The sequence below is a fragment of the Symphalangus syndactylus genome, chromosome 20 (assembly GCF_028878055.3).
Source record: "Symphalangus syndactylus isolate Jambi chromosome 20, NHGRI_mSymSyn1-v2.1_pri, whole genome shotgun sequence".
NCBI classification, from domain to species: Eukaryota; Metazoa; Chordata; class Mammalia; order Primates; family Hylobatidae; genus Symphalangus; species Symphalangus syndactylus.
In genome coordinates, this window is record NC_072442.2 from 43113177 (window position 1) to 43138886 (window position 25710).

Sequence of the window (25710 nt, forward strand, 5' to 3'; positions counted from 1 at the left end):
AATGGTACAGCTGCTTTGGAAAGCAGTCTGGCAGTTCCTCAAAATATTAAACAGAATTGGCTGGGCACAGTGGCTTATGCCTGTAATCCCAGCACTTTGGGAAGCCGAGGCGGGTGGATCATGAGGTCAGGAGTTCAAGGCCAGCCTGGCCAAGATGGTGAAACCCCGTCTCTACTAAAAATATGAAAATTAGCCGGGCGCAGTGGCAGGTTCCTGTAATCCCAGCTAGTCAGGAGGCTGAGGCAGGAGAATCTCTTGAACCCTGGCGGCAGAGGTTGCAGTGAGCTGAAATCGCACCACTGCACTTCAGCCTGGGTGACAGAGTGAGACTCTGTCTCAAAAAAAAATATTAAACAGAATTAACCTAAGACCCAGCAATTCCACTTTCTTATCTACCCCAAGAAAAATGAAATCATACCCACAAAAACTTGCACACAAATGTTCATGGCAGCATTATTCATAATAGCCTCAAAATGGAAACAGCCCAATGTCCACCAGCTGATAAATGGATCAATAAAAGGTGGGATGGGCATGATGGATATTATTCTACAATTAACAAGAATGAGGTACTGATACATGCTACATCATGAATGGACCTCAAAAACCAGCCACAGAAGACCAACAATTTATGATTCCGTGTATCTGGAATGTCTAGAATAGACAAACCCATAGACACAGATTTGGTGGATACCAGGAGCTGGGTGCCGGATGGAGCTGGGTGCCAGATGGAGCTGGGTGCCAGATGGGGCTGGGGAGAGAGTTACAGTGGGGAGTGACTCCTAAGGAGTATGGAGTTTCTTTTTGAATGATGAAAATGTAAAGTTAGGCTGCTGATGGCTGCACAATTATGTGAATATACTAAAACCCATTGAATTGTACACTTTACATTGGTAAATTTTTTTTTGAAATGGAGTCTTGCTCTGTTGCCCAGGCTGGAGTACAGTGGCACAATCTTGGCTCACTGCAACCTCCGCCTCCCGGGTTCAAAGGATTCTCCCACCTGAGCCTCCTGAGTAGCCGGGATTACAGGCACGCACCACCACACCCGGCTAATTTTTTTTTTTTTTCCTGAGATGGAGTTTCACTTTTGTTGCCCAGGCTGGAGTGCAATGGCACGATCTTCACTCACTGCAACCTCCGCCTCCTCAAGTTCAAGCGATTCTCCTGCCTCAGCCTCCTGAGTAGCTGGGATTATTGGCATGCGGCACCACACCCTAATTTTTGTATTTTTAGTAGAGACAGGGTTTGGCCATGTTGCCCAGGCTGGTCTCGAACTCCTGACCTCACGTGATCTGCCCGCCTCGGCCTTCCAAAGTGCTGGGATTACAGGCGTGAGCCACCACGCCCAGCCTTACATTAGTAAATTTTATGGCATATAATCTGAATAAAGTGGGAGTGGCCTAGGACTTCCTTGGGAAGAAATTCCTCCCATGTCTCTCTGATGAACTGGGAGGAAGCAGGGCCACTGAGTCCTTGGCTAGACTGAGTTCTCAGAATCTTGTGGCCTTGGGCTGCTTCCAGCTAAAGATGGGCTGACCAAGACTGAGCTGTGGAGTGTGCAGGAAGTCCCAGAGCCCTGTGGTAGGGGGTGGGGAACAGGATGGCTGCATCCATTTGTTCCTGGGGTTTTTTTTGTTTGTTTTTGTTTTGTTTTGTTTTGTTTGAGACGGAGTTTTGCTCTTGTTGCCCAGGCTGGAGTCCAACAGTGCGATCTTGGCTGACTGCAACCTCTGCCTTCCAGGTTCAAGCGATTCTCTTGCCTCAGCCTCCCAAGTTGCTGGGACTACAGGTGCCTGCCACCACGCCTGGCTAATTTCTTGTATTTTTAGTAGAGATGGGATTTCACCATATTGGCCAGGCTGGTCTGTAACTCCTGACCTCAAGTGATTCACCCACCTCAGCCTCCCAAGTGCTGGGATTACAGGCGTGAGCCACCACACCTGGCCATTTGCTTCTGTTTTTTTTTTTTTTTTTTTTGAGATGGAGTCTTGCTCTGCCACCCAGGCTGGAGGGCAGTGGTGCAATCTCGGCTCACTGCAAGCTCTGCCTCCCGGGTTCATGCCATTCTCCTGCCTCAGCCTCCCGAGTAGCTGGGACTACAGGCGCCCGCTACCACGCCTAGCTAATTTTTTGTATTTTTAGTAGAGACGGGGTTTCACCATGGTCTCGATCTCCTGACCTCGTGATCCACCCGCCTCGGCCTCCCAAAGTGCTGGGATTACAAGCGTGAGCCACCGCGCCCAGCTGCTTCTGTTTTTTTTGTTTGTCTGTTTTTTGTTTTTTTGAGACAGAGTCTCGCTCTGACACCCAGGCTGGAGTGCAGTGGCGCAATATCGGCTCACTGCAAGCTCCGCCTCCTAGGTTCATGCCATTCTCCTGCCTCAGCTTCCCGAATAGCTGGGACTACAGGCGCCCGCCACCACGCCCGGCTAATTTTTTGTATTTTTAGTAGAGACGGGGTTTCACCATGTTGGCCAGGATGGTCTCGATCTCCTGACCTCGTGATCTGCCCGCCTTGGCCTCCCAAAGTGCTGGGATTACAGGCATGAGCCACTGCGCCCAGCCGCTCCTGTTTTTAAGAGATGTGCCCTTTACCCTGATCCCCCTCTTGTGGAACCCCAGGACCCCAGACATCTGTCTGATGAATCTGTGCCCCGGTCCAGGAAATGCCCCTCATCTTGAGGTCCTAGAACCAGTGTGGGAGAGGGTGGCCTTGGCATCCTTGGCCTGGGGAGTCCCAAGCTTTGTAGAGATAGGGGACAAGTCTATCACCACCTTCACTGGATGGGACTGTACTTCTTTCTGCCCCAGGCACCTTGGGTAGAGGGGGCATTGGACCTCAAAGCCAGCTGGCAACCTCAGCATTTCAGATCAAAGTGACCTGCCTCCTCAAGCCTCAGCCTACCCAAGGCATGTCCTAGGTGTGGGCTGCTCTCTGGTGGCCAGATCGGGAAGGACTCATTCATCCTTTGGCAGGGTGGGCTGGGATCTGAGCTGGGCTGTGTGATAGGCAGGCAACTGGATTAGACGGGCAGAGGCGAAGCAATCCTGGAGTATTCTGGAGCGCATGAGCAGATGGGCTGGAGAGCACGCAGAGAGCCCAGCCAACTTGCTTCACACACACTACTGGAAAAGTAATGAGTTGTGTCACAACTCAGGCTGGGCAGTGGCTCATGCCTATAATACCAGCACTTTGGGAGGCCGAGGCGGGTGGATCACCTGAGTTCAGGAGTTCAAGACCAGCCTGGCGAAACTCCGTCTCTACTAAAAATACAAAAATTAGCCAGCCAATGCATGACAGTAGTCCCAGCTACTGTCATTAGCTGACGGAAGGCTGAGACAGGAGATGGCGCCACTGTACTCCAGCCATGGGGAACAGAGCCAGACTCCATCTCACAAAAAAAAGACGATCAAACAGTACTAAAGGCCCTGTTACCAAATAAATAAATAAATAAATAAAGGCTTTCACTCAACAGTGTGAATCTCCCCCTCCCTCCCACAACCACTGTTTACAGAGCCTTAAAAAAAAAAGCAAACAGATGATAATGTGTTACCTTGCTCCGTAGCTCTGTTGCCTGGCCTGGAGTGCTGTGGTGCCATTTGGGCTCACTGCAGCCTCAACCTCCCAGGCTCAAGCGATCCTCCCCTCTCAATCTCCCTAGTAGCCGAAGACCACAGGTGCATGCCACCATGCCAAGCTAATCTTTGTTTTTTTTTTTTTTTGAGACGGAGTCTTTCTCTGTCCCCCAGGCTGGAGTGCAGTGGCGCGATCTCGGCTCACCACAACCTCCACCTCCTGGGTTCACGCCATTCTCCTGCCTCAGCCTCCCAAGTAGCTGGGACCACAGGCGCCCGCCAACACGCCCGGCTAATTTTTTTTGTATTTTTTAGTAGAGACGGGGTTTCACTGTGTTAGCCAGGATGGTCTCGATCTCCTGACCTCGTGATCCACCCGCCTCGGCCTCCCAAAGTGCTGGGATTACAGGCTTGAGCCACCGCGCCCGGCTAATCTTTGTATTTTTTTGTAGAGAAGGGGTTTTGCCATGTTGCCTAAGCTGGTCTTGGACTCCTAGACTCAAGTGATCCGCCTGCTCAACCTCCTAGGATCGGGGCCACCGCAATGGGCTAGACTTTTTTTTTTTTTTTTTAAGTCAGGGTCTTGCTTTGTTGCTGCCGAGACCAGCTCGGTCGGAGAGGCCCTAACCCAGCGGCGCTAGAGGAATTAAAGACCCACACACAGAAATATAGAGGTGTGAAGTGGGAAATCAGGGGTCTCACAGCCTTCAGAGCTGAGAGCCCCAAACAGAGATTTACCCACATATTTAATAACAGCAAGCCAGTCATTAGCATTGTTTCTATAGATATTAAATTAACTAAAAGTATCCCTTATGAGAAACTAAGGGATGGGCCGAGTTAAAGGAATAGGTTGGGCTAGTTAACTGCAGCAGGAGCATGTCCTTAAGGCACAGATTGTTCATGCTATTGTTTGTGGCTTAAGAATGCCTTTAAGCGGTTTTCCACCCTGGGCAGGCCAGGTGTTCCTTGCCCTCATTCCGGTAAACCCACAACCTTCCAGCGTGGACATTATGTCCATCATGAACATGTCACAGTGCTGCAGAGATTTTGTTTATGGCCACTTTTGGGGCCAGTTTATGGCCAGATTTTGGGGGGCTTGTTCCCAACAGTTGCCTTGCTTGGAGTGCAGTGGTGTGATCATGGCTCACTGCAGCCTCAAACCCCTGGGCTCAAGCCATCCTCCCACCTCAGCCTACTGAGGAGCTAGCTGGGACCACAAACACAGGCCTCTGTGCCCAGATGATTTTTGTAGAGACAGAGTTTTTCCATGTTACCCAGGCTGGTCTCGAACTCCTGGACTCAAGTGTTCCACCTGCCTCAGCCTCCCTAAGTGCTGTGACTACAGGTGTGAGCCACCACATCTAGCACACCTAGTGCAGTCCTTCTAGAGAGTCGGCCACTCCCAGCCCTGGAGCAGCCTTACTTAAGCCTCCCCGATCAGATAGGCAGCCTGACAAGTTGCATTTCCTGGGGAAGAGCAGCAAGAACCCTGCTCTGGGAGTCAGGACTTCCTGATTCTAGCCCGGAGGTGCTTTCCTTACTAGTTATTGATCTTGCCCAACTCACTTCCTGTCTCTGGCTCTGTCTCCCAATCTGTAAAATTGTTACTGGAAAGGGGTCCCAATCCAGACCCAAAGAAAGGTGAGGAGAGCAAAAATCACCCCCCCAAGACAAAAAGTTCTTATCTGAGCAATTTAGATAAACAGCAATCCCAGCACTTTGGGAGGCCGAGGCGGGTGGATCACTAGGTCAGGAGATCGAGACCATCCTGGCTAACATGGTGAAACCTCGTCTCTACTAAAAATACAAAAAATTAGCTGGGCATGGTGGCAGGCTCCTGTAGTCCCAGCTACTTGGGAGGCTGAGGCAGGAGAATGGCGTGAACCCGGGAGGCGGAGCTTGCAGTGAGCAGAGATCGAACCACTGCACTCCAGCCTGGGTGACAGAGCAAAACTCCATCTCAAAAAGAAAAAAAAAAGAGCAATCCAAAGAGCAAAGACCACCTGTTGACCATCAAACAGGCCATCTGGAGGCAAAACTCCTTGCCTGGGGAATTTAGAAGTAATCAAGGCCAGGCGTAGTGGCTCACACACACCTGTAATCCCAGCACTTTGGGAGGCCAAGGCAGGTGGATCACTTGAGGTCAACAGTTAAGAGACCAGCCTGGCCAACATGATGAAACACCCTCCCTACAAAAATTAGCCAGGCATGATGGTGCACGCCTGTAATCCCAGCTACTCAGGAGACTAAGACAGGAGAATTGCTTGAACCAGCAGGCAGAGGTTGCAGTGAGCTGAGATCAGGCCACTGCACTGCAGCTTGGGTGACAGAGGGAGACTCTGTCTCAAAAGAAAAACAAACAAAAAAAACTTCCCTAGTATTTAAAGTCGGCATCTGATTCCAAGCCTTTTTCAACTTTTATAAGTAATTAAAATGTCTATACATTCTTTTTTTTTTAAATATACAACAAACACTTATTTCTCACACTTCTGGAAGCTAGGAAGTCCAAGATCAAGGTGCTTATAGATTCAGTGTCTGGTGAGGGCTCACTTCCTGCTTAATAAGCTGTGCCTTCTCACTGTGGTTTCACATGGTAGAAGGGGGTAGGGCTTTCTCTCTGGCCTCCCTTACAAAGGCACCAATCCCATTCCTGAGGGCTCTGCCCTCACAACCTAAAATTTCTGTACATTCTATGTCATGCTGAAGCTCATTTTACAACCCTAAGCTCTCACCTTAAGGTGCATACATGCCCCTAAGGAAAATCCACCACAGCGCACTCAGTCCTCCCGCGGAGGCACCTGCCGCACTCTGCTGCAGTGTTCTTCCTTTCTAATAAACTTTCCTTTTCCAAACCTATGCTGTTGTCAGTAAGTTCTTTCTTTTTTGAGACCCCTCCCCCCACCCCAAGACATGCCAGTAGTCCCCGCTAGTTGGGATGCTGAGACAGGAGATGGCGCCACTGCACTCCAGCCTGGGCAACAGAGCGAGACTCCATCTCAAAAAAAAAAAAAAAAAGGATCAAACAGTATTAAAGACCCTATTATAAAAATCTTTCACTCACAGTGTCCCTGAATCTCCCCCTCCCTCCCACAACCACTGTTTACAGAACCTTAAATAAACAAACAGACGATAATGTGTTACCCTGCTCAGTCCCTGGCCTGGAGTGCTGTGGTGCCATCTGGACTCACTGCAGCCTCAACCTCCTAGACTCAAGTGAGCCTACCCTCTCAACCTCCCGAGTAGCTGGGACCACAGGTGCATGCCACCATGCTGGGCTAATGTTTGTATTTTTTGTAGAGAAGGGGTTTTGCCAAGTTGCCCAGGCTGGTCTTGGACTCCTAGACTCAAGTTATCCACCTGCCTCAACCTCCTAGGATCAGGGGCTACTGCAATGGGCCAGACATTTTTTTTTTTTGAGTCAGGGTCTGGCTCTGTTGCCTGGCCTGGAGTGCAGTGGTGTGATCATGTCTCACTGCAGCCTCAAACCCCTGGGTTCAAGCCATCCTCCTGTCTCAGCCTCCTGAGGAGCTAGCTGGGACCACAAACACAGGCCACTGTGCCCAGATGATTTTTGTAGAGACAGGGTTTCTCCATGTTACCCAGGCTGGTCTCGAACTCCTGGACTTAAGCGCTCCACCTGTCTCAGCCTCCTTAAGTGCTGTGACTACAGGTGTAGCCACCACATCTAGCACACCTAGTGCAGTCCTTCTAGAGAGTCGGCCATTCCCAGCCCCGGAGCAACCTTACTCAAGCCCTCCCTGATCAGATAGGCAGCCTGACAAGTTGCACTGCCTGGGGAAGAGCAGCAAGAACCCTGCTCTGGGAGTCAGAAGTTCCCGGTTCTAGCCCGGAGCTGCTTTCCTTACTGGTTATTGATCTTGCCCAAGTCATTTCCTGTCTCTGGCTCTGTTTCCCAATCTGTAAAATTATTACTGGAAAGGGGTACCAATCTAGACCCTAAGAAAGGTGAGAGAGCGAACAGGCCCCGGAGACAAAAAGTTCTTATCTGAGCAATTTAGATAAGGAGCAATCTAAGGAGCAAAGAGCACCTGTTGACCATCAAACAGGCCATCTGGAGGCAAAACTTGTCTGGAGAATTTAGAAGTAATCCCAGCACTTTGGAAGGCTGAGGTAGATGGATCACTTAAGGTCAAGGGTTCGCGGGAGCGGCAGCGGCGGCCGGGCACGGCAGCGGCGGCAGCGGGGGCAGCGGCGGCAGCAGGAGACGCAGTGGCGGCCCCAGCAGCAGCAAAACTGACTCGTGGAGAGGCGCCGCCGCCGCCGCCGGCCTGGTGTCGCGCTCCGAGGCTCGGGGGGGAGTCGTCGCAGCCGCCTCCACCGCTACCGCAGCCGCCTCCACCGCTACCGCAGCCGCCGCCGCCCAGGTGACTGAAGAGAGCGGCACCTCCTCGCTCCCGCCGCCGCCGGACTTCAATGCCCAGTCCCCAGCTCGCCAGCGTTTTTCGTTGGAATATACGTTGCACATTTATGGCGATTCTGAATGTGAGAGCAGATTTCTGCCAGGCTCAGCACAGCGTTTTCGCTGACAAGTGAGCTTGGAGGTTCTATGTGGCATAATTAACATTGCCTTGAAGACTCCTAGACACCGAGACTGGCCTCAGAAATAGTTGGCTATTTATTTATTTATTTATTTATTTTGAGACGGCGTCTCGCTCTGTCGCCCAGGCTGGAGTGCAGTGGTGCGATCTCAGCTCACTGCAACCTCCGCCTCCCGGGTTCACGCCATTCTCCTGCCTCAGCCTCCTGAGCAGCTGGGACCACAGGCGCCCGCCACTACGCCCGGCTAATTTTTTGTATTTTTAGTAGAGACGGGGTTTCATCGTGTTAGCCAGGATGGTCTCCGTCTCCTGACCTCGTTATCCACCCTCCTTGGCCTCCCAAAGTGCTGGGATTACAGGCATAAACCACCGCACCCCGGCGGCTTTTTTTTTCTTTTCTTTTTTTCTTTCTTTTTTTTTTTTTTTTGAGACAGAGTTTCCCTCTGTCACCCAGGCTGGAGTGCAGTGGCACAATCTCGGCTCACTGCAAGCTCTGCCTCCCGGGTTCAGGCCATTCTCCTGCCTCAGCCTCCGGAGTCGCTGGGACTACAGACGCCCGCCACTGCGGCCGGCTAATTTTTTGTGTTTTTAGTAGAGACGGGGTTTCACCGTGTTAGCCAGGATGGTCTCGATTTCCTGACCTCGTGATCCACCCTCCTCGGCCTCCCAAAGTGCTGGGATTACAGGCGTGAGCCACCGGGCCGGCCGGCTTTTTTTTTTTTTTGAAAGCATATGTTAATGACTCCAGTAAAATTAAGAATCAAGTAAACAAGTGGAAAGTGACCTACACTTTTAACTTGTCTCACTAGTGCCTAAATGTAATAAAGGCTGCTTCAGTTTTGTATGTAGTTGAGTTTTTTGGAGTCCGAAGGTATCTATCTGCAGAAATTGAGGCCCAAATTGAATTTGGATTCAAGTGGATTCTAAATACTTTGCTTATCTTGAAGAGAGAAGCTTCATAAGGAATAAACAAGTTGAATACAGAAAACACTGATTGATAATAGGCATTTTAATGGTCTTTTTAATGTTTTCTGTTGTGAAACATTTCAAGATGTATTGATTTTTTTTCACTTTCCCCATCACACTCACACGCACGCTCACACATTTTATTCGCCATAATTAACCGTCTAGCCCCTGTGGAGATCTCCTATGAGAACATGCGTTTTCTGATAACTCACAACCCTACCAATGCTACTCTCAACAAGTTCACAGAGGAACTTAAGAAGTATGGAGTGACGACTTTGGTTTGAGTTTGTGATGCTACATATGATAAAGCTTCAATTGAAAAAGAAGGAATCCACGTTCTAGATTAGCCATTTGATGATGGAGCTCCATCCCCTAATCAGATAGTAGATGATTGGTTAAACCTGTTAAAAACCAAATTTCATGAAGAGCCAGGTTTCTGTGTTGCAGTGCATTGTGTTGCGGAATTGGGAAGGGCACCTGTGATGGTTGCACTTGCTTTGATTGAATGTGGAATGAAGTACGAAGATGCAGTTCAGTTTATAAGACAAAAAGGAAGGGGAGCGTTAAATTCCAAACAGCTGCTTTACTTAAGATGCGATTACACTTCAGAGATACCAATGGGCATTGCTGTGTTCAGCAGAAAGAAATGTAAATGAAGGCTGACTTGATTGTGGCATTTAGAGGGAACTCTTGGTACCTGGAAATGTGAATCTGGACTCTTACCTGTGTCATCAAAGTAGTGATGGATTCAGTACTCCTCAACCACTCTCCTAATGATCAGAACAAAAGCAAAAAAGAAATCTCTCTATAAAATGAATAAAATGTTTAAGAAAAAAAAAAAGACGGCCGGGCGCGGTGGCTCACGCTTGTAATCCCAGCACTTTGGGAGGCCGAGGCGGGCGGATCACGAGGTCAGGAGATCGAGACCACGGTGAAACCCCGTCTCTACTAAAAAATACAAAAAATTAGCCGGGCGCGGTGGCGGGCGCCTGTAGTCCCAGCTACTCGGAGGCTGAGGCAGGAGAATGGCGTGAACCCGGGAGGCGGAGCTTGCAGTGAGCCGAGATTGCGCCACTGCACTCCAGCCCGGGCGACAGAGCGAGACTCTGTCTCAAAAAAAAAAAAAAAAAAAAAAAAAAAGAGTTCGAGACCAGCCTGGACAACATGGTGAAACCCCATCCCTACAAAGGTTAGCCGGGCTTGGTGGCACGTGCCTGTAATCCCAGCTACTCAGGAGACTGAGACAGGAGAATGGCTTGAACCTGGGTGGCTGAGGTTCCCGTGAGCTGAGATTAAAAAAAAAAAAATACTTCCCTAGTATCTAAAGTTGGCATCTGATTCCAGGCCTCTTTCAACATTTTTTTTTTTTTTTTTTTTGAGATGGAGTCTTGCTCTGTCATCCAGGCTGGAATGCAAATAGCACGATCTTGGCTCACTGCAACTTCCACCTCCAGCGTTCAAGTGATTCTCCTGCCTCAGCTTCCCAAGTAGCTGGGACTACAGGCATGCGCCACCATGCCTGGCTAACTTTTTATTTTTTTTTTTTTTGAGATGGAGTCTTGCTCTGTCCCCCAAGCTGGAGTGCAGTGGCATGATCTCGGCTCACTGCAACCTCCGCCTCCCAGGTTCACGCCATTCTCCTGCCTCAGCCTCCCGAGTAGCTGGGACTACAGGCGCCCGCCAACACGGCCGGCTAATTTTTTGTATTTTTAGTAGAGACGGGGTTTCACCGTGTTAGCCAGGAGGGTCTCGATCTCCTGACCTCGTGATCTACCCGTCTCGTCCTCCCAAAGTGCTGGGATTACAGGTGTGAGCCACCGCGCCCGGCACCTGGCTAGCTTTTGTATTTTTTAGTACAGACGGGCTTTCACTATATGTTGGCCAGGCTGGTCTCAAACCCCTGACTTCAGGTGATCTGCAAGCCTCAGCCTCCCAGAGTGCTGGGATTACAGGCGTAAGCCACCGCTCCTGGCCTAAGGTTGGCTATTTTTATGGTTGTTTTTTGATTATATGATAAACAAGGGGTGGGTTAGTAATGAGTTTTTCAGAAAAGGGGTGGGGATCCCCCCCCTTCGCTGCCCCGGCAACTGAGGGTTCTTCCACTATTTAGACCATATAGGGTAACTTCTGGACGTTGCCATGGCATTTGTAAACTGCCTGGCGCTGCTGGGAGTGTCTTTAGCATGCTAATGCATTATAATTAGCGTATAATGAGCAGTGAGGACGCCCAGAGGTCACCTTCCTGTCTTGGTTTTGGCAGGTTTTGACCAGTTTCTTTTTTTTTTTTTTTTTGAGACGGAGTCTTGCTCTGTCACCCAGGCTGGAGTGCAGTGGCGCGATCTCGGCTCACTGCAACCTCTGCCTCCCAGGTTCATGCCATTCTCCTGCCTCAGCCTCCCGAGCAGCTGGGACTACAGGCGCCCACCACCACGCCCAGCTACTTTTTTGTATTTTTAGAAGAGATGGGGTTTCACCGTGTTGGCCAGGATGGTCTCGATCTCCTGACCTCGTGATCCACCCGCCTCGGCCTCCCAACGTGCTGGGATTACAGGCGTGAGCCGCCGCGCCCGGCCGACCAGTTTCTTTGCTGCATTCTGTTTTATCAGCGGGGTCTTGTGACCTTTTACCTTGTGCTGACCTCCTGTCTCATCCTGTGACGAAGAAGGCCTAACCTCCTGGGAATTCAGCCCAGCAGGTCTCTGCCTCATTTTACCCAGCCCCTGTTCAAGATGGAGTCGCTCTGGTTGGAAACTCCTGACAAAATGATAGCTCCTGTCATGTTGCTGCTGCTGCTGCCAATGGACAGCCTTTAACGTGACCGCCAGCCCTGCTCCACCGCCGGCCTGGGCTCACACGGCCCCATCCCTCCTCGAACCTCCTAGCCTGTTAGTTCCTCAAATCTGCAAGTTCTCTGCCTTCTCAGGGCCTTCAATAAATGCATTTCTTCTGTCTGGAAGGCTCTTCCTTTCCCTCTTCTAGCCAATTCCCATTCATCCCTGAGTTTCAGATTAAAAGTCACTTCTTTTGGAAACCTTACCCTTGCACTACTTCGCAGCATCACAACTATGATGGAAATCCTTATTTACGTTAAGTATCTGGTTTCTAGGTCACCCCCTGACGGGGACGGTAGGGATCGTCTTCTCGTTCATCAGCAGGGCAGTAGCTATGGCAGTGCCTGATACAAAATAAACTCCAAATGTCTATTTATTAGATGGTTGGATGGAAGTTACTTGCGTGTGAAAGCGCGTTTTACCTGAAGGCGCTCTGTGAGGGCCAGCGGGTCCCCTTCGGCCCTGGAGCCGGGGTCACACGCTCCCCACCGCGTGCGGTCACGAGACGCCCCCAAGGGAGTAACCTGGGACCCGGAAGCCGGGACTCCTGGCCCTGAGCCCGGGCTTGGCCTTCGGGTCCACGTGGCCGGAGGCCGGCAGCTGATTGGACGCGGGCCGCCCCGCCCCCTGGCAGTCGCGGGACCCGCAGGGCTGAGGCCATGGAGGCGGTGGCGGTGGCCGCGGCGGTGGGGGTCCTTCTCCTGGCCGGGGCCGGGGGCGCGGCAGGCGACGAGGCCCGGGAGGCGGCGGCCGTGCAGGCGCTCGTGGCCCGGCTGCTGGGGCCAGGCCCCGCGGCCGACTTCTCCGTGTCGGTGGAGCGCGCCCTGGCTGCCAAGCCGGGCTTGGACACCTACAGCCTGGGCGGCGGCGGCGCGGCGCGCGTTCGGGTGCGCGGCTCCACGGGCGTGGCGGCCGCTGCGGGGCTGCACCGCTACCTGCGCGACTTCTGCGGCTGCCACGTGGCCTGGTCCGGCTCTCAGCTGCGCCTACCGCGGCCACTGCCCGCCGTGCCAGGGGAGCTGACCGAGGCCACGCCCAACAGGTACCGCCCCGAAGCTTCCCCGCGTCCGCCCGAGGCGCTTACCCCCTCCCTGAGCCGCTGCCACCCAAATCGGGAGGCTGAGCGGGGAGCGCTGGCCGGAAGTCCCAGCTGCGCCGCCTCCAGCAGCTGTGTGGCCTTGAGCCAGCCACTCTACCTTTCAGAGCCTCGGCTGGCCCACCTGAAAAACGGAAAGAAGACGCCTACCGTGCAGTGTTATTGTGAGGATTTGCACGATGATGGGCATAGAATTTGTGGTGCACAATTGGTGATGAGTGAATTTTCTTCCCTTCCTCCCCCACCTTCTCTTTGAACTTGCGGACTGAGGAAGGACGCCCCCATCCCCCCACACAGGCCTGTGTTCCAGCGCCTGCCACACTATGGAGTGATGTGTTCACACAGCTGTCCTCCCCTGCCCATCTGTTAGATTGTGGGGGCAGGGATTCCCCGTTCCAGTAAAACGCCGTGCAGAGGAGGGGCTCTGGCAGGGTGGCATGAAAGTGGAATATGCCACCCAAATACCCGCCAGGCTAGAGGGCCCTGGGGGAGTGCTGGGGACGAGTGCCTCAGAAGCCCAGCCCGGGTACCTGGTCCCATCTCCACCTGGGGTGGCTCCCAGTGTGAAGCAGAAGGGCCGAGCTTGGAGCCCCTCCCTTCTTCTCTAGGTGGGGGATGGGGGATTTGTTCCAGGGCCGTGAACCCTCCAGGGTGGGATGCGCCCCTGCTCATGACACTGCCCGCAGGTACCGCTATTACCAGAATGTGTGCACGCAAAGCTACTCCTTCGTGTGGTGGGACTGGGCCCGCTGGGAGCGAGAGATAGACTGGATGGCGCTGAATGGCATCAACCTGGCACTGGCCTGGAGCGGCCAGGAGGCCATCTGGCAGCGGGTGCGTGCCCACTGTCCCCTCCCCACCCTCCTGCCTATGGCGGGAGCCACCCTAGGTGTTTTCACCCGCCCCCCAGCATGGGCGCAGTGTCTCTCTCCAGAAGTGCTTTCAGCGTGCGCAGTGGCTTGGGCCTCCTAAAAACTGAGGCTTCCGGCCGGGCGCGGTGGCTCACGCCTGTAATCCCAGCACTTTGGGAGGCCGAGGCGGGCGGATCACGAGGTCAGGAGATTGAGACCATCCTAGCCAATATGGTGAAACCCCGTCTCTACTAAAATACAAAAAATTAGCTGGGTGTGGTGGCGCGCCTGTAGTCCTAACTACTTGGGAGCCTGAGGCCAGAGACTTGCTTGAACCCTAGAGGTGGAGGTCGCAGTGAGCCGAGATCGTGCCACTGTACTCCAGCCTGGGCAACAGAGCGAGACTCTGTCTGAAAAAAAACAAAAAACAAAAAACTGAGGCATCCAGTTTGAGGAATGGGGCTCCTTCCCCCATCTCCCCTATGCAGCCAATCACCTGGTCCCTTGGATTCAACTCATAGGCAGCTCTAGATCTGCCTCCCTGGAAGCCTCTGTGCTGCAACGGCTGCTCCAGGCGCTGCTTGAGCTCTTCACACAGCTGCCCTGCCCTTCCATCTGGCACCCTTGCTTCATGAAGCCTTCTAAGGCCTTCCTCTTGGGGGAAAGCTCCTTTGTGCCCCATCTCCTCACCCATGTGACAAAGGCGACACAGTGAACTCACCTACTCACAGGTCTCTGTCCTCTGGGCTGTGGGCTCCTTGATGGCAGGATTCGGATTTTGTCTCAGTAGCCCTAGCGCCCAGCACAAAGAAGCAATGAGTGAATGGTTGTTGAATGAATGAATGAATGAATGAATGGAGATGAATATATTTCTATGTGTGGGCCCTTCTTCCTCAGGTGTACCTGGCCTTGGGCCTGACCCAGGCAGAGATCAATGAGTTCTTTACTGGTCCTGCCTTCCTGGCCTGGGGGCGAATGGGCAACCTGCACACCTGGGATGGCCCCCTGCCCCCCTCCTGGCACATCAAGCAGCTTTACCTGCAGGTAAAAGGATGGAAAAGGGAAGGGGCAGAATCGGTGATAGATGGTCATGGGCCCAGGAAGGGTGGTATTGGGCCGGCCCCGGGGCTCTTAACTGAGGCGGGGACTCTGTGTGTCCGGGGAGATGAGGGCCTCCTCATAGGACAGCAGTGGCCATGCTCACCATCCTTCCTTCTGTTCCTCCAGCACCGGGTCCTGGACCGGATGCGCTCCTTCGGGATGACCCCAGTGCTACCTGCATTCGCGGGGCATGTTCCTGAGGCTGTCACCAGGTGAGGTTCCGCTCACCGCCTCCACTTAGCTCAGAGAATTTTATTCCCTTCTAGAACATGACTTAAAAACTGAAGCTCTGGGCCAGGCGCAGTGGCCACGCCTATAATCCCAGCACTTTGGGAGGCCAAGTTGGGGGATCACCTGAGGTCAGGAGTTCGAGACCAGCCTGGCCAACATGGTGAAACCCTGTCTCTACTAAAAATATAAAAATTAGCTGGGCATGGTGGCACATGCCTGTAATCCCATCTACTTAGGAGGCTGAGACAGGAGAACTGCTTAAACCCGGGAGGCAGACGTTGCAGTGAGTCGAGATCACGTCATTGCACTCCAGCCTGGGTGACAAGAGTGAAACTCTGTCTCAAACAAACAAACAAACAAGCTCTGGACGTAGGCCTGGGTTTGATTTTTGACTCTGCTACTAATTAGCTGTGTGACTTCAGGCAGATGACATGACTGCTCTGTGCCTCAGTTTCCTTACTTGTAAAATGGGATCTCTACCCACTTTGCTGTAGGGTTTGTAATTATCTCTCGATCTATCTGTGACTTTGCACAGAGTGCTAGCAAATGGCAGCCCCTTTGAGTGGCAGCAGGGGTGCTCCAGTGTCCCTTGTTCCTCTGTGCTTCCCAGCCATCCTCTCACATGTGGTTGGGAAAAGTCTTTAAGGCCCACCTGAGACCTCCCCTCCTTCAGGAAGTCTTGCTAGTGCCCCCCATGACCTCCTTTGCACCTGCTAGTGTCTGGCTCTCATACTCTCATAGGACTTAATGCATGCCAGTGGCCTCCCTGCCTGCCTCTTGCCCCCATCACCAGGTGGCAGGAAACCCACTCATTCATTCAATAAACTTGGTCCAGCTGTCTGGGACTGCCAGAACTGGCTGTGCTGGGTCCTGGGAGGCGGCAAGAAAGGTGCCCAAGGGCTTACCACTGATAGGGGAGATATGTTGGCTGAAGGATACAATGTGGGGACAAGGACAGGAATATATGTGGGTTCCGCTCTCCTCTGCCGGGAGAGAGGGGCAGGAAGGGCTCAGGGCAGAGCCCAGCCTTGAAAAATGAGTGTTGCTTGGACGGACGCTGTGGCTAATGCCTGTAATCCTAGCGTTTTGGGAGGCTGAGGCAGGTGGATCACCTGAGGTCAGGAGTTAAAGACCAGCCTGGCCAACATGGCGAAACCCCATCTCTACTAAAAGTACAACAGTTAGCCAGGCGTGGTGGCGGGCTCCTGTAATCCCAGCTACTCAGTAGGCTGAGGCAGGAGAATCTCTTGAAGCCAGGGGCCAGAGACTGCAGTGAGCCGAGATCACACCACTTCACTCCAGCCTGGGTGACAGAAGTGAGACTCCATCTCAAAAAAAAAAAAAAAAAAAGGAAAGAATATTAAACACCTCACGTTCTCACTCATAGTGGGAGTTGAACAATGAGAACGCACGGACAGGGAGGGGAACATCACACACCAGGGCCTTTCGAGGTGTGGGGGTCAATGGGAGGGATAGCATTGGGACAAATACTTAATGCATGCGGGGCTGAAAACCTAGATGACGGGTTGATGGGTGCAGCAAACCACCATGGCACATGTATACCTATGCAACAAACCTGCATGTTCTGCACAGAACTGAACTGAAAGTATAATTAAAAAAAAAAAAAAAGGCTGGGTGCGGTGGCCCACGCCTGTAATCCCAGCACTTTGGGAGGCCGAGACGGGTGGATCACGAGGTCAGCAGATCGAGACCATCCTGGCTAACACAGTGAAACCCCATCTCTACTAAAAATACAAAGAATTAGCCGGGTGTGGTGGTGGGCGTCTGTAGTCCCAGCTACTAGGGAGGCTGAGGCAGGAGAATGGCGTGAACCCGGGACGCAGAGCTTGCAGTGAGCTGAGAATGCGCCACTGCACTCCAGCCTGGGCGACAGAGCGAGACTGTGTCTCAAAAAAAAAAAAAAAGAAAGAAAGGAAAGAAAAAGGAGTGTTGCTTATTTCAGGCCACAGGAAGGGGAGAGATAGTGAAAGTTTTTCAGAGAAGGTGGCCAGGGAAGGAGAAGAAAGGACTCTAGGCAGAGAGCATAGCCTGTACAAAGCCATAGAGGCGAGAGAAACCAGGATGTGCCCCGGGAGCTGTAGAGAAGTTGGCGAGGCTGGTGAACACTATGATGAACACTATGGCGGCTTCCATGAAATGTCTGAGCTTTTGCTCCCCACTAGGGTATTCCCTCGGGTCAATGTCACGAAGATGGGCAGTTGGGGACACTTTAACTGTTCCTACTCCTGCTCCTTCCTTCTGGCTCCAGAAGACCCCATATTCCCCATCATCGGGAGCCTCTTCCTGCGAGAGCTGATCAAAGAGTTTGGCACAGACCACATCTATGGGGCTGACACGTTCAACGAGATGCAGCCACCCTCCTCAGAGCCCTCCTACCTTGCCGCAGCCACCACTGCCGTCTATGAGGCCATGATTGCAGGTACAGTGCCTGGGTGGGGTGGGAGAGCCCCCCAGACCCTCAAAAGGAAGGGAGTAGCAGATGCCAATAGGGGTAGGCAGAGGGACTGGAATAATGCCTCACCATAACACACAGTACTTTATAGTTTACCAAGCACTTGTACACACACGTTGTCTCAGTGAATCCCACTGTGGTTGAGAGGTGAGCTCTGGAAGCTGAGAACCTGGGTCACACCTGGCGCTCCTGTTTCCTGGCCGTGTGACTTATGACTCATGACCTCCTTCCCAGTGTCTCGTTTGCTTTTCCTGTAAACTGGGACTACCTCATAGGTAGAATAACGCCTGGCCTAGAGCGAAGGCCACTAAGAGCTAGCTATGAACAAGGATTTTGTTTCATCTCTGCGTGGTTGCTGAAGTAGGCACTGCAGGCAGGAAGTAAGTGGATGTGCCTAAAGCTGCTAAGTGCGCATCCTGCTACAAAACCGTGAAGGCAGGGCTCCTTCCTGCCACTTAAAGGAGGAGTGGAGGGGAGGGCGCCCAAGTCAGGAATGACTTAGTGGAGAGGCGTCTGTGTTGGCCAGGAAGGGAACAGATCAGCTCAGCCTTTCTTGAGCAGCACTGCTCCAAGTGTGACCCAAAACCAGCAGCAGCAGCAGCCGGAGCTGTGAGATGGCAAATTCTCAGGCCATACCCAAGACCTGAAGCAGAAGCTACATTTTTTTTTTTTTTTTTTTTTTGAGACAGAGTCTCACTCTTGCTCAGGCTGGAGTGCAGTGGCACAATCTCATCTCACTGCAACCTTTGTCTCCTAGGTTCAAGCGATTCTTCTGCCTCAGCCTCCCGAGTAGCTGGGACTACAGGCATGCACCACCACGCCTGGCAATTTTTGTTTGTTTGTTTTGAGACGGAGTCTCACTCTGTTGCCCAGGCTGGAGTGCAGTGGCACGATCTCAGTTCACTGCAACCTCTGCCTCCTGAGTTCAAGCGATTCTCCTGCCTCAGCCTCCTGAGTAGCTGGGATTACAAGTGCCCCCCCACCACACTCAGCTAATTTTTGTATTTTTAGTAGAGACAGGGTTTCACTATGTAGGTCAAGGTGGTCTCGAACTCCTGACCTCAAATGATCCGCCCACTTCAGCCTCCCACAGTGCTGGGATTACAGGTGTGAGCCACCTCGCCTGGCCAATTTTTGTATTTTTAGTAGAAACAGGGTTTCACCATGGTGGCCAGACTGGTCTCAAACTCCTGACCTCAGGTGATCCACCCTCTTCGGCCTTCCAAAGTGCTGGTATTACAGGCGTGATCCACTGCGACTGGCCTTGATTTTGTTTTTGAGACAGAGTCTTAGTCTGTCGCCCAGACTGGAGTGCAGTGGCACAATCTCAGCTCACTGCACCTTCTGCCTCATGGGTTCAAGTGATTCTTGTGCCTCTGCCTCCCGAGTAGCCGGGATTACAGGCGCCTGCCATTACGCTAGGCTAATTTTTGTATTTTTAGTATAGACAGGGTTTCCCCACATTGGCCGGGCTGGTCTGGAACTCCCGGGCTCAAGTGATCCACCCGCTTCAGCCCCTCAGAGTGCTGGGATTATAGGTGTGGGCCACCGCGCCCATTCAGAAACCTCCATGTTTTAAGGAGCCCTCTGGGTAACTGTGATGTTCACCCAAGCTGCTGAACCCTGAGTTTTCAGGGGGACGCGTATGTGCCAAGAGCATCCCGCTGGTGGGGGTCATGGGAAGCCATGACCTGGGATAGACAGAGTCGTCCGTAGAGTGGGGTGAACATTCCCTGGCCCTCTGTCTCATCACTCCTCTTCTCTGTTCCCCCTACCTCCTGTCCACAGTGGATACTGAGGCTGTGTGGCTGCTCCAAGGCTGGCTCTTCCAGCACCAGCCCCAGTTCTGGGGGCCCGCCCAGATAGGGGCTGTGCTGGGGGCTGTGCCCCGTGGCCGCCTCCTGGTTCTGGACCTGTTTGCTGAGAGCCAGCCTGTGTACACCCGCACCGCCTCCTTCCAGGGCCAGCCCTTCATCTGGTGCATGCTGCACAACTTTGGGGGAAACCATGGTCTTTTTGGAGCCCTGGAGGCAGTGAACGGAGGCCCAGAAGCTGCCCGCCTCTTCCCCAACTCCACCATGGTAGGCACGGGCATGGCCCCCGAGGGCATCAGCCAGAACGAAGTGGTCTATTCCCTCATGGCTGAGCTGGGCTGGCGAAAGGACCCAGTGCCAGATTTGGCAGCCTGGGTGACCAGCTTTGCTGCTCAGCGGTATGGGGTCTCCCACCCGGACGCAGGGGCAGCGTGGAGGCTACTGCTCCGGAGTGTGTACAACTGCTCCGGGGAGGCCTGCCGGGGCCACAATCGTAGCCCACTGGTCAGGCGGCCGTCCCTACAGATGAATACCAGCATCTGGTACAACCGATCCGATGTGTTTGAGGCCTGGCGGCTGCTGCTCACATCTGCTCCCTCCCTGGCCGCCAGCCCCGCCTTCCGCTACGACCTGCTGGACCTCACTCGGCAGGCAGTGCAGGAGCTGGTCAGCTTGTACTATGAGGAGGCAAGGAGCGCCTACCTGCGCAAGGAGCTGGCTTCCCTGTTGAGGGCTGGAGGCGTCCTGGCCTATGAGCTGCTGCCGGCACTGGACGAGGCGCTGGCTAGTGACAGCCGCTTCTTGCTGGGCAGCTGGCTGGAGCTGGCCCGAGCAGCGGCGGTGAGTGAGGCCGAGGCCGATTTCTACGAGCAGAACAGCCGCTACCAGCTGACCCTGTGGGGGCCAGAAGGCAACATCCTGGACTATGCCAACAAGCAGCTGGCGGGGTTGGTGGCCAACTACTACACCCCTCGCTGGCGGCTCTTCCTGGAGGCGCTGGCTGACAGTGTGGCCCAGGGCATCCCTTTCCAACAGCACCAGTTTGACAAAAATGTCTTCCAACTGGAGCAGGCCTTCGTCCTCAGCAAGCAGAGGTACCCCAGCCAGCCGCGAGGAGACACTGTGGACCTGGCCAAGAAGATCTTCCTCAAATATTACCCCCGCTGGGTGGCCGGCTCTTGGTGATAGATTCGCCACCACTGGGCCTTGTTTTCCCGCTAATTCCAGGCCGGGGCAGATTCCAGGGCCCAGAGCTGGACAGATATCACAGGATAACCCAGGCCTGGGAGGAGGCCCCATGGCCTGCTGGTGGAGTCTGGCCTGGGGGGATTGGAGGGAAATGACCTGCCGTCCACCACCACCCAAAGTGTGGGATTAAAGTACTGTTTTCTTTCCACTTAAACTGATGAGTCCCCTGGGTCTGTCAGAATGAGAAGGTCACTGCTGCCACGCTTGGGAGGACTCAGGGCTATAGCATGGCCCTGGGGTGGGACCTGTTCTCCCATCCCTTGCCTCACGTCCCTGTTTCTGTTTGTTTGTGACGGAGCCTTGCTCTGTTGCCCAGGCTTGAGTACAATGTCACAGTCTCGGCTCACTGCAACCTCTGCCTCCTGGGTTCAAGCAGTTCTTGTGCCTCAGCCACCCGGGTAGCTGGGACTACAGGCATGCACCACCACACCAGGCTAATTTTTTTTTTTCCAAGCTAGAGTCTTGCTCTGTCACCCAGGTTGGAGTTTAGTGGCACCATCTTGGTTTACTGCAACCTCCGCCTCCCGGGTTCAAGCAGTTCTCCTGCCTCAGTCTACCGGGGCATTAGGACTACAGGCCTATGCCATCACGCCCAGCTAATTTTTGTATTTTTCATAGAGATGAGGTTTCACCATGTTGGCCAGGCTGGTCTTTAACTCCTGACCTCAAGTGATCCACCTGCCTCGGCCTTCCAAAGTGCTGGGATTACAGAAGTGAGCCACCATGCCCGGCCACGTCCCTCTTTTTAATACTAACCCCTGACCTTTGAATGGAGAATGCCCTTCTGTTGCAGGAAAACCTCTTTTCAAACCGTGTTTGTCCTTTGCTGGCATGCCACAGCAACAGTCACCAACACAGAAGACTTCTGTGACCAAATATTTGGAGGATTTTCCCCACACACCAAGCAGCAGACATCAGCTGGTGTCCTCTAATTCAGTTCCAATGTAATCAACCAGAGACAGCATCAGATCCCACAGGGTTAGGGTGCAGACCCATGAGACCACCCCCTCCTTCCCACTGGTTACAAGTCCTTATCCCTGGAACTTCTGACTGACTGGCTTCAAGTTGGAGTTCCCGTGACCCCCTTCCCCTCTTTGGAGTCAACTCATTTGCTACAGCGACCCATGAAACACAGGGAAACCCTTATTATGTTTACTGCATTATTACAGAGGAAAAAATTTTTTTTCTTTCTTTCTTTTTTGAGACAGGGTCTCACTCTGTCATCCAGAATGAGTGCAGTGGCAGGATCTGGCTCCGTCACCCAGGCTGGAGTGCAGTGGCATGATCTCGGCTCACTACAGCCTCCATACCCCCAAACCCCCCGCCTTAGCGCCCCACCCCGCAAGTGGGGCTAATTTTTTTGTAGTTTTTGCAAAGACGGGGTCTCATTCTGTTGCCCTGGCTGGTCTTGAACTCCTGGGCTCCAGCAATCCCCTTGCCTTGGCCTCCCAAAGTGCTGAGATTACAGGCATGAGCCACCGTGCCCAGCCTCAAAGGGTATTTTAAAGAATAGAAATAAACAGCCACATGAAGAGATACAGACGGGGCGGTCTGGAAGGGCCCAGAGCAGGGGCTTCTATCTCCGTAGAGTTGGGGTTACGTCACCCTCTGGGCACATGGATGAGTTCTTCACCTTCTGTCAGCCTCCAGATGTTCAGCTCTCAAGCTTCCAGAACCCTGTCCTTTGGGCCTTTTATGGAGAACTCCATTGGCTGTCCATGGCTGAAGCATGGACAACTGTGATAATGTGATTGGGCAAAAAGGGTCTGATCTAAGCCCAGCAAGGCCAGTCCAGATTCTTTGGGCCTTTGTGCAGCATTCCTTTCTCCAGGGTATGGGGCAAGGACCCACTCTGGAATGAGGATTCTACAACCCACAATCAGATTAGAGTCCTGCCTTGGGCAGCTGAAAAGAGGACAGGAGAAGGTCAGAGAGAGGAGAGGCTGTTTTTTGAGGCCTGAGGCGCCCCAACATGACAACGAAAGACTGTAACCATGGTCGTGTGAGTTATGAGCTAGGAACCCTGGACGAAACCAACACATATACAATCATCTCCCACGTCCCAACGCCTTTACTTTCACAGCCTCTGCAGCAAACTGCGGTCACTATAATCGCTTCTGTGGCCCAGAGGCAAACCCAGGGGAATCTGCCCAGGGGGCCACTCTGTGCCCACATGAGAACCCACACCTGCTTGTAAAGCCTCCCCTCCCTCTGACCAGCAACCAGGACAGTTTGTTGTTCCAAGCAGTGGGCTCACGTCTGTTTTGGCTCAGAACAGGGTGGGGAGAGCGGGCCAGGGACCCGCAGGAAGGCTTATCCTTGAGATTGCGTGGGAGACACAACAAGGGGTGGGGGCCCGCAGGCGGGGCGGGGCGAAGCAGGTGATATCCAGCCCAGAGCCCCAGCCTCTGCCCACAGTCTCACCATGGCCCGCACCGTGGTGCTCATCACCGGCTGTTCCTCGGGCATTGGCCTGCACTTGGCCATACGTCTGGCTTCAGACCCATCCCAGAGCTTCAAAGGTATAGACAGGGAGGGAGAGAAGGGAGGAGCCCTTGGAGGCCAGAGGGAAGTCAGATCTTCCTCGTCTCCCAAAACCTCCAGTGTATGCCACGTTAAGGGACCTGAAAACACAGGGCCGGCTGTGGGAGGCGGCCCGGGCCCTGGCGTGCCCTCCGGGATCCCTGGAGACATTGCAGCTGGATGTAAGGGACTCAAAATCCGTGGCCGCTGCCCGGGAACGCGTGACCGAGGGCCGTGTGGACGTGCTGGGTGAGCCTCCTGGAAACATATGGGCTCCTAGGAGCCTTCTCCGCCCTGCATTGAAACCAACATGTCCCCAGGCCCAGGGAGCACGAGGGGACAGGCCATGCTGAGGGTGATGCTGAGGCGGGCTGGTCGGGCCTCTGTCCCCGCAGTGTGTAACGCAGGCCTGGGCCTGCTGGGGCCGCTGGAGGCGCTGGGGGAGGACGCTGTGGCCTCTGTGCTGGACGTGAACGTGGTGGGGACTGTGCGGGTGCTGCAGGCCTTCCTGCCAGACATGAAGAGGCGTGGTTCGGGACGCGTGTTGGTGACCGGGAGCGTGGGAGGATTGATGGGTGAGTGGTAGGATTGATGGGTGAGTGGTAGGGAGTGGGCTCCGCAGCTCCAGATTCTTTGTGTGCGGAGCTGATCCTGGAAGGCAGGTTCCGCGTGGGGGTAGGGGCGGTCGGGGGGGGTGCCGTCAGCTTGGAGGGGCACCGTCTGCCCGGGGATGACCCCCTGGCCGCTGCGCCTCATGAACCTCGTCTCCCCACCTAAGGGCTGCCCTTCAATGACGTTTACTGCGCCAGCAAGTTCGCGCTCGAAGGCTTATGCGAGAGTCTGGCGGTTCTGCTGCTGCCCTTTGGGGTCCAGTGAGTCAACACCCCCGTTCCCCGAACCTTCTGAACTCTGACCTAGAGACCCCGAGCACCCCGTCCTGCGGGAGCCGCTCTGGGGCGATCTCCCTGGCCCTCCCTGCCCGGCTCACATTAGCTGTGTGCCAGGCTGAGCGCATGGCACGCATTTTGCCACCTGCTGACCTGGCTGCTGAAGTGTTGGTATTGTTATAGGGAAGCTCCAGCCCAGAGAGGTTAGGTGACTGGCCCAAGGTCACACAGCGGCCAGGGACCCCGCCAGATTCGAATCCTAACACCAGTGCTCCCTCGTAGCCTCAAGATGGATTTGGGAGGGCTGCTCCGGCAGGAACCCGCGTTTCAAATGTTCTGGTTATCCCCAGCGCCCTTTCCGTCTCACTTCCCAGCGCAGCGGTGCTGCTCGCGGTCGGAGCCCGGGACGTGGTTGGGGCTGGGACTAGGGTTGGGGCTGGGACTGGGGCCTGGCTCGCGTCTGCCCCCTCCCACTTGTTGCTCTCGGGCCGGCAGCTTGAGCCTGATCGAGTGCGGCCCAGTGCACACCGCCTTCATGGAGAAGGTGTTGGGCAGCCCAGACGAGGTGCTGGACCGCACGGACATCCACACCTTCCACCGCTTCTACCAATACCTCGCCCACAGCAAGCAGGTCTTTCGCGAGGCGGCGCAGAACCCTGAGGAGGTGGCGGAGGTGAGCGCCGGGCTGGACTCCAGGAGCGGGGGCGGTGCGTCCTCCGGCGCGCGGCGGGGCCCACAGCTCTCCTCCCGCCGCCGCAGGTCTTCCTCACCGCTTTGCGCGCCCCGAAGCCGACCCTGCGCTACTTCACCACCGAGCGCTTCCTGCCCCTGCTGCGGATGCGCCTGGACGACCCCAGCGGCTCCAACTACGTCACCGCCATGCACCGGGAAGTGTTCGGCGACTGTCCGGCAAACGCTGAGGCTGGGGCCGGGGCTGGGGGCGGGGCCGGGCCTGGGGCAGGTGCCGAGGCCGGGGCCAGTGGGGTGGGGGACCCTGAGCTCGGCAATCCTCCGGCCGCCCCGCAGTAAAGGCTTTCTCAGCCGCTGTCTCCCGCGCCCTTCTTTGTCCCCTGGGTCTGTGTGGTCCCTGGGGATGAGGCGGCGGTAGCAGCTGTGGGTGGCTAATTAAGATAGATTGCGTTAGCCAGTTTTACCAGCGCAGCTAGGCGCGATGGCTGTCGCCTGTAATGCCAGCGCTTTGGGAGGCGGAGGCAGGAGTATCGCTCAAGCCCCGGAGTTGGAGACCAGCCAGAGCAACATAGTGAGACCCCCCCCCATCTCTACAAAAATAAAGAAAATTTAAAAATCAGCACAGTGGCACCATTCCTTGAGCCCAGGAGTTGGAGGGTGCAGTGAGCATGATGGGGCCACTGCACTCCAGCCTGGGTGACAGAGTGAGACCCTGTCAATTAATCAAATCAACCAACCAACCGAAAAACTCAGAAACCAAGGTCCAGAAAGAAAGAAGCCAGCCCAGGATCACACCTCAAGTCCATATTAAAGCCCAGACACAGTCTCTGGATATCCAAGGGGCATCTGCAGGAGGAGTTAGGT

General features: G+C 54.1%; 2 protein-coding genes and 1 pseudogene across 2 annotated transcripts; all 3 read left to right on the forward strand.

Annotated features, from left to right (window-relative positions):
• Window positions 1-8859: 8859 nt before the first annotated feature.
• LOC129469755 (protein tyrosine phosphatase type IVA 2-like) lies at window positions 8860-9913 on the forward strand (annotated as a pseudogene).
• A 2636-nt stretch (window positions 9914-12549) lies between these two features.
• On the forward strand, window positions 12550-20900 carry NAGLU (N-acetyl-alpha-glucosaminidase). Its single transcript, XM_055256696.2, has 6 exons — window positions 12550-12974; window positions 13715-13862; window positions 14777-14923; window positions 15107-15192; window positions 17395-17651; window positions 19473-20900. The coding sequence occupies exons 1-6, from the start codon at window positions 12592-12594 to the stop codon at window positions 20681-20683; spliced, it is 2232 nt and encodes a 743-aa protein (XP_055112671.2). The 5' UTR covers window positions 12550-12591; the 3' UTR covers window positions 20684-20900.
• Window positions 20901-23069: 2169 nt separating this feature from the next.
• HSD17B1 (hydroxysteroid 17-beta dehydrogenase 1) lies at window positions 23070-25211 on the forward strand. Its single transcript, XM_063629042.1, has 6 exons — window positions 23070-23268; window positions 23351-23518; window positions 23665-23844; window positions 24048-24141; window positions 24652-24829; window positions 24916-25211. The coding sequence occupies exons 1-6, from the start codon at window positions 23172-23174 to the stop codon at window positions 25183-25185; spliced, it is 987 nt and encodes a 328-aa protein (XP_063485112.1). The 5' UTR covers window positions 23070-23171; the 3' UTR covers window positions 25186-25211.
• Window positions 25212-25710: the final 499 nt, after the last annotated feature.

Coding starts and splice junctions, on each gene's coding strand:
- NAGLU (XM_055256696.2), top strand. CDS start 12,592: ATGGAGGCGGTGGCGGTGGCCGCGGCGGTGGGGGTCCTTCTCCTGGCC. Junction 14,924..15,106: donor TCAAGCAGCTTTACCTGCAG/GTAAAAGGATGG, acceptor CTGTTCCTCCAG/CACCGGGTCCTGGACCGGAT. Junction 17,652..19,472: donor CTATGAGGCCATGATTGCAG/GTACAGTGCCTG, acceptor TCCTGTCCACAG/TGGATACTGAGGCTGTGTGG.
- HSD17B1 (XM_063629042.1), top strand. CDS start 23,172: ATGGCCCGCACCGTGGTGCTCATCACCGGCTGTTCCTCGGGCATTGGC. Junction 23,269..23,350: donor CCCATCCCAGAGCTTCAAAG/GTATAGACAGGG, acceptor CAAAACCTCCAG/TGTATGCCACGTTAAGGGAC. Junction 23,845..24,047: donor GAGCGTGGGAGGATTGATGG/GTGAGTGGTAGG, acceptor TCCCCACCTAAG/GGCTGCCCTTCAATGACGTT.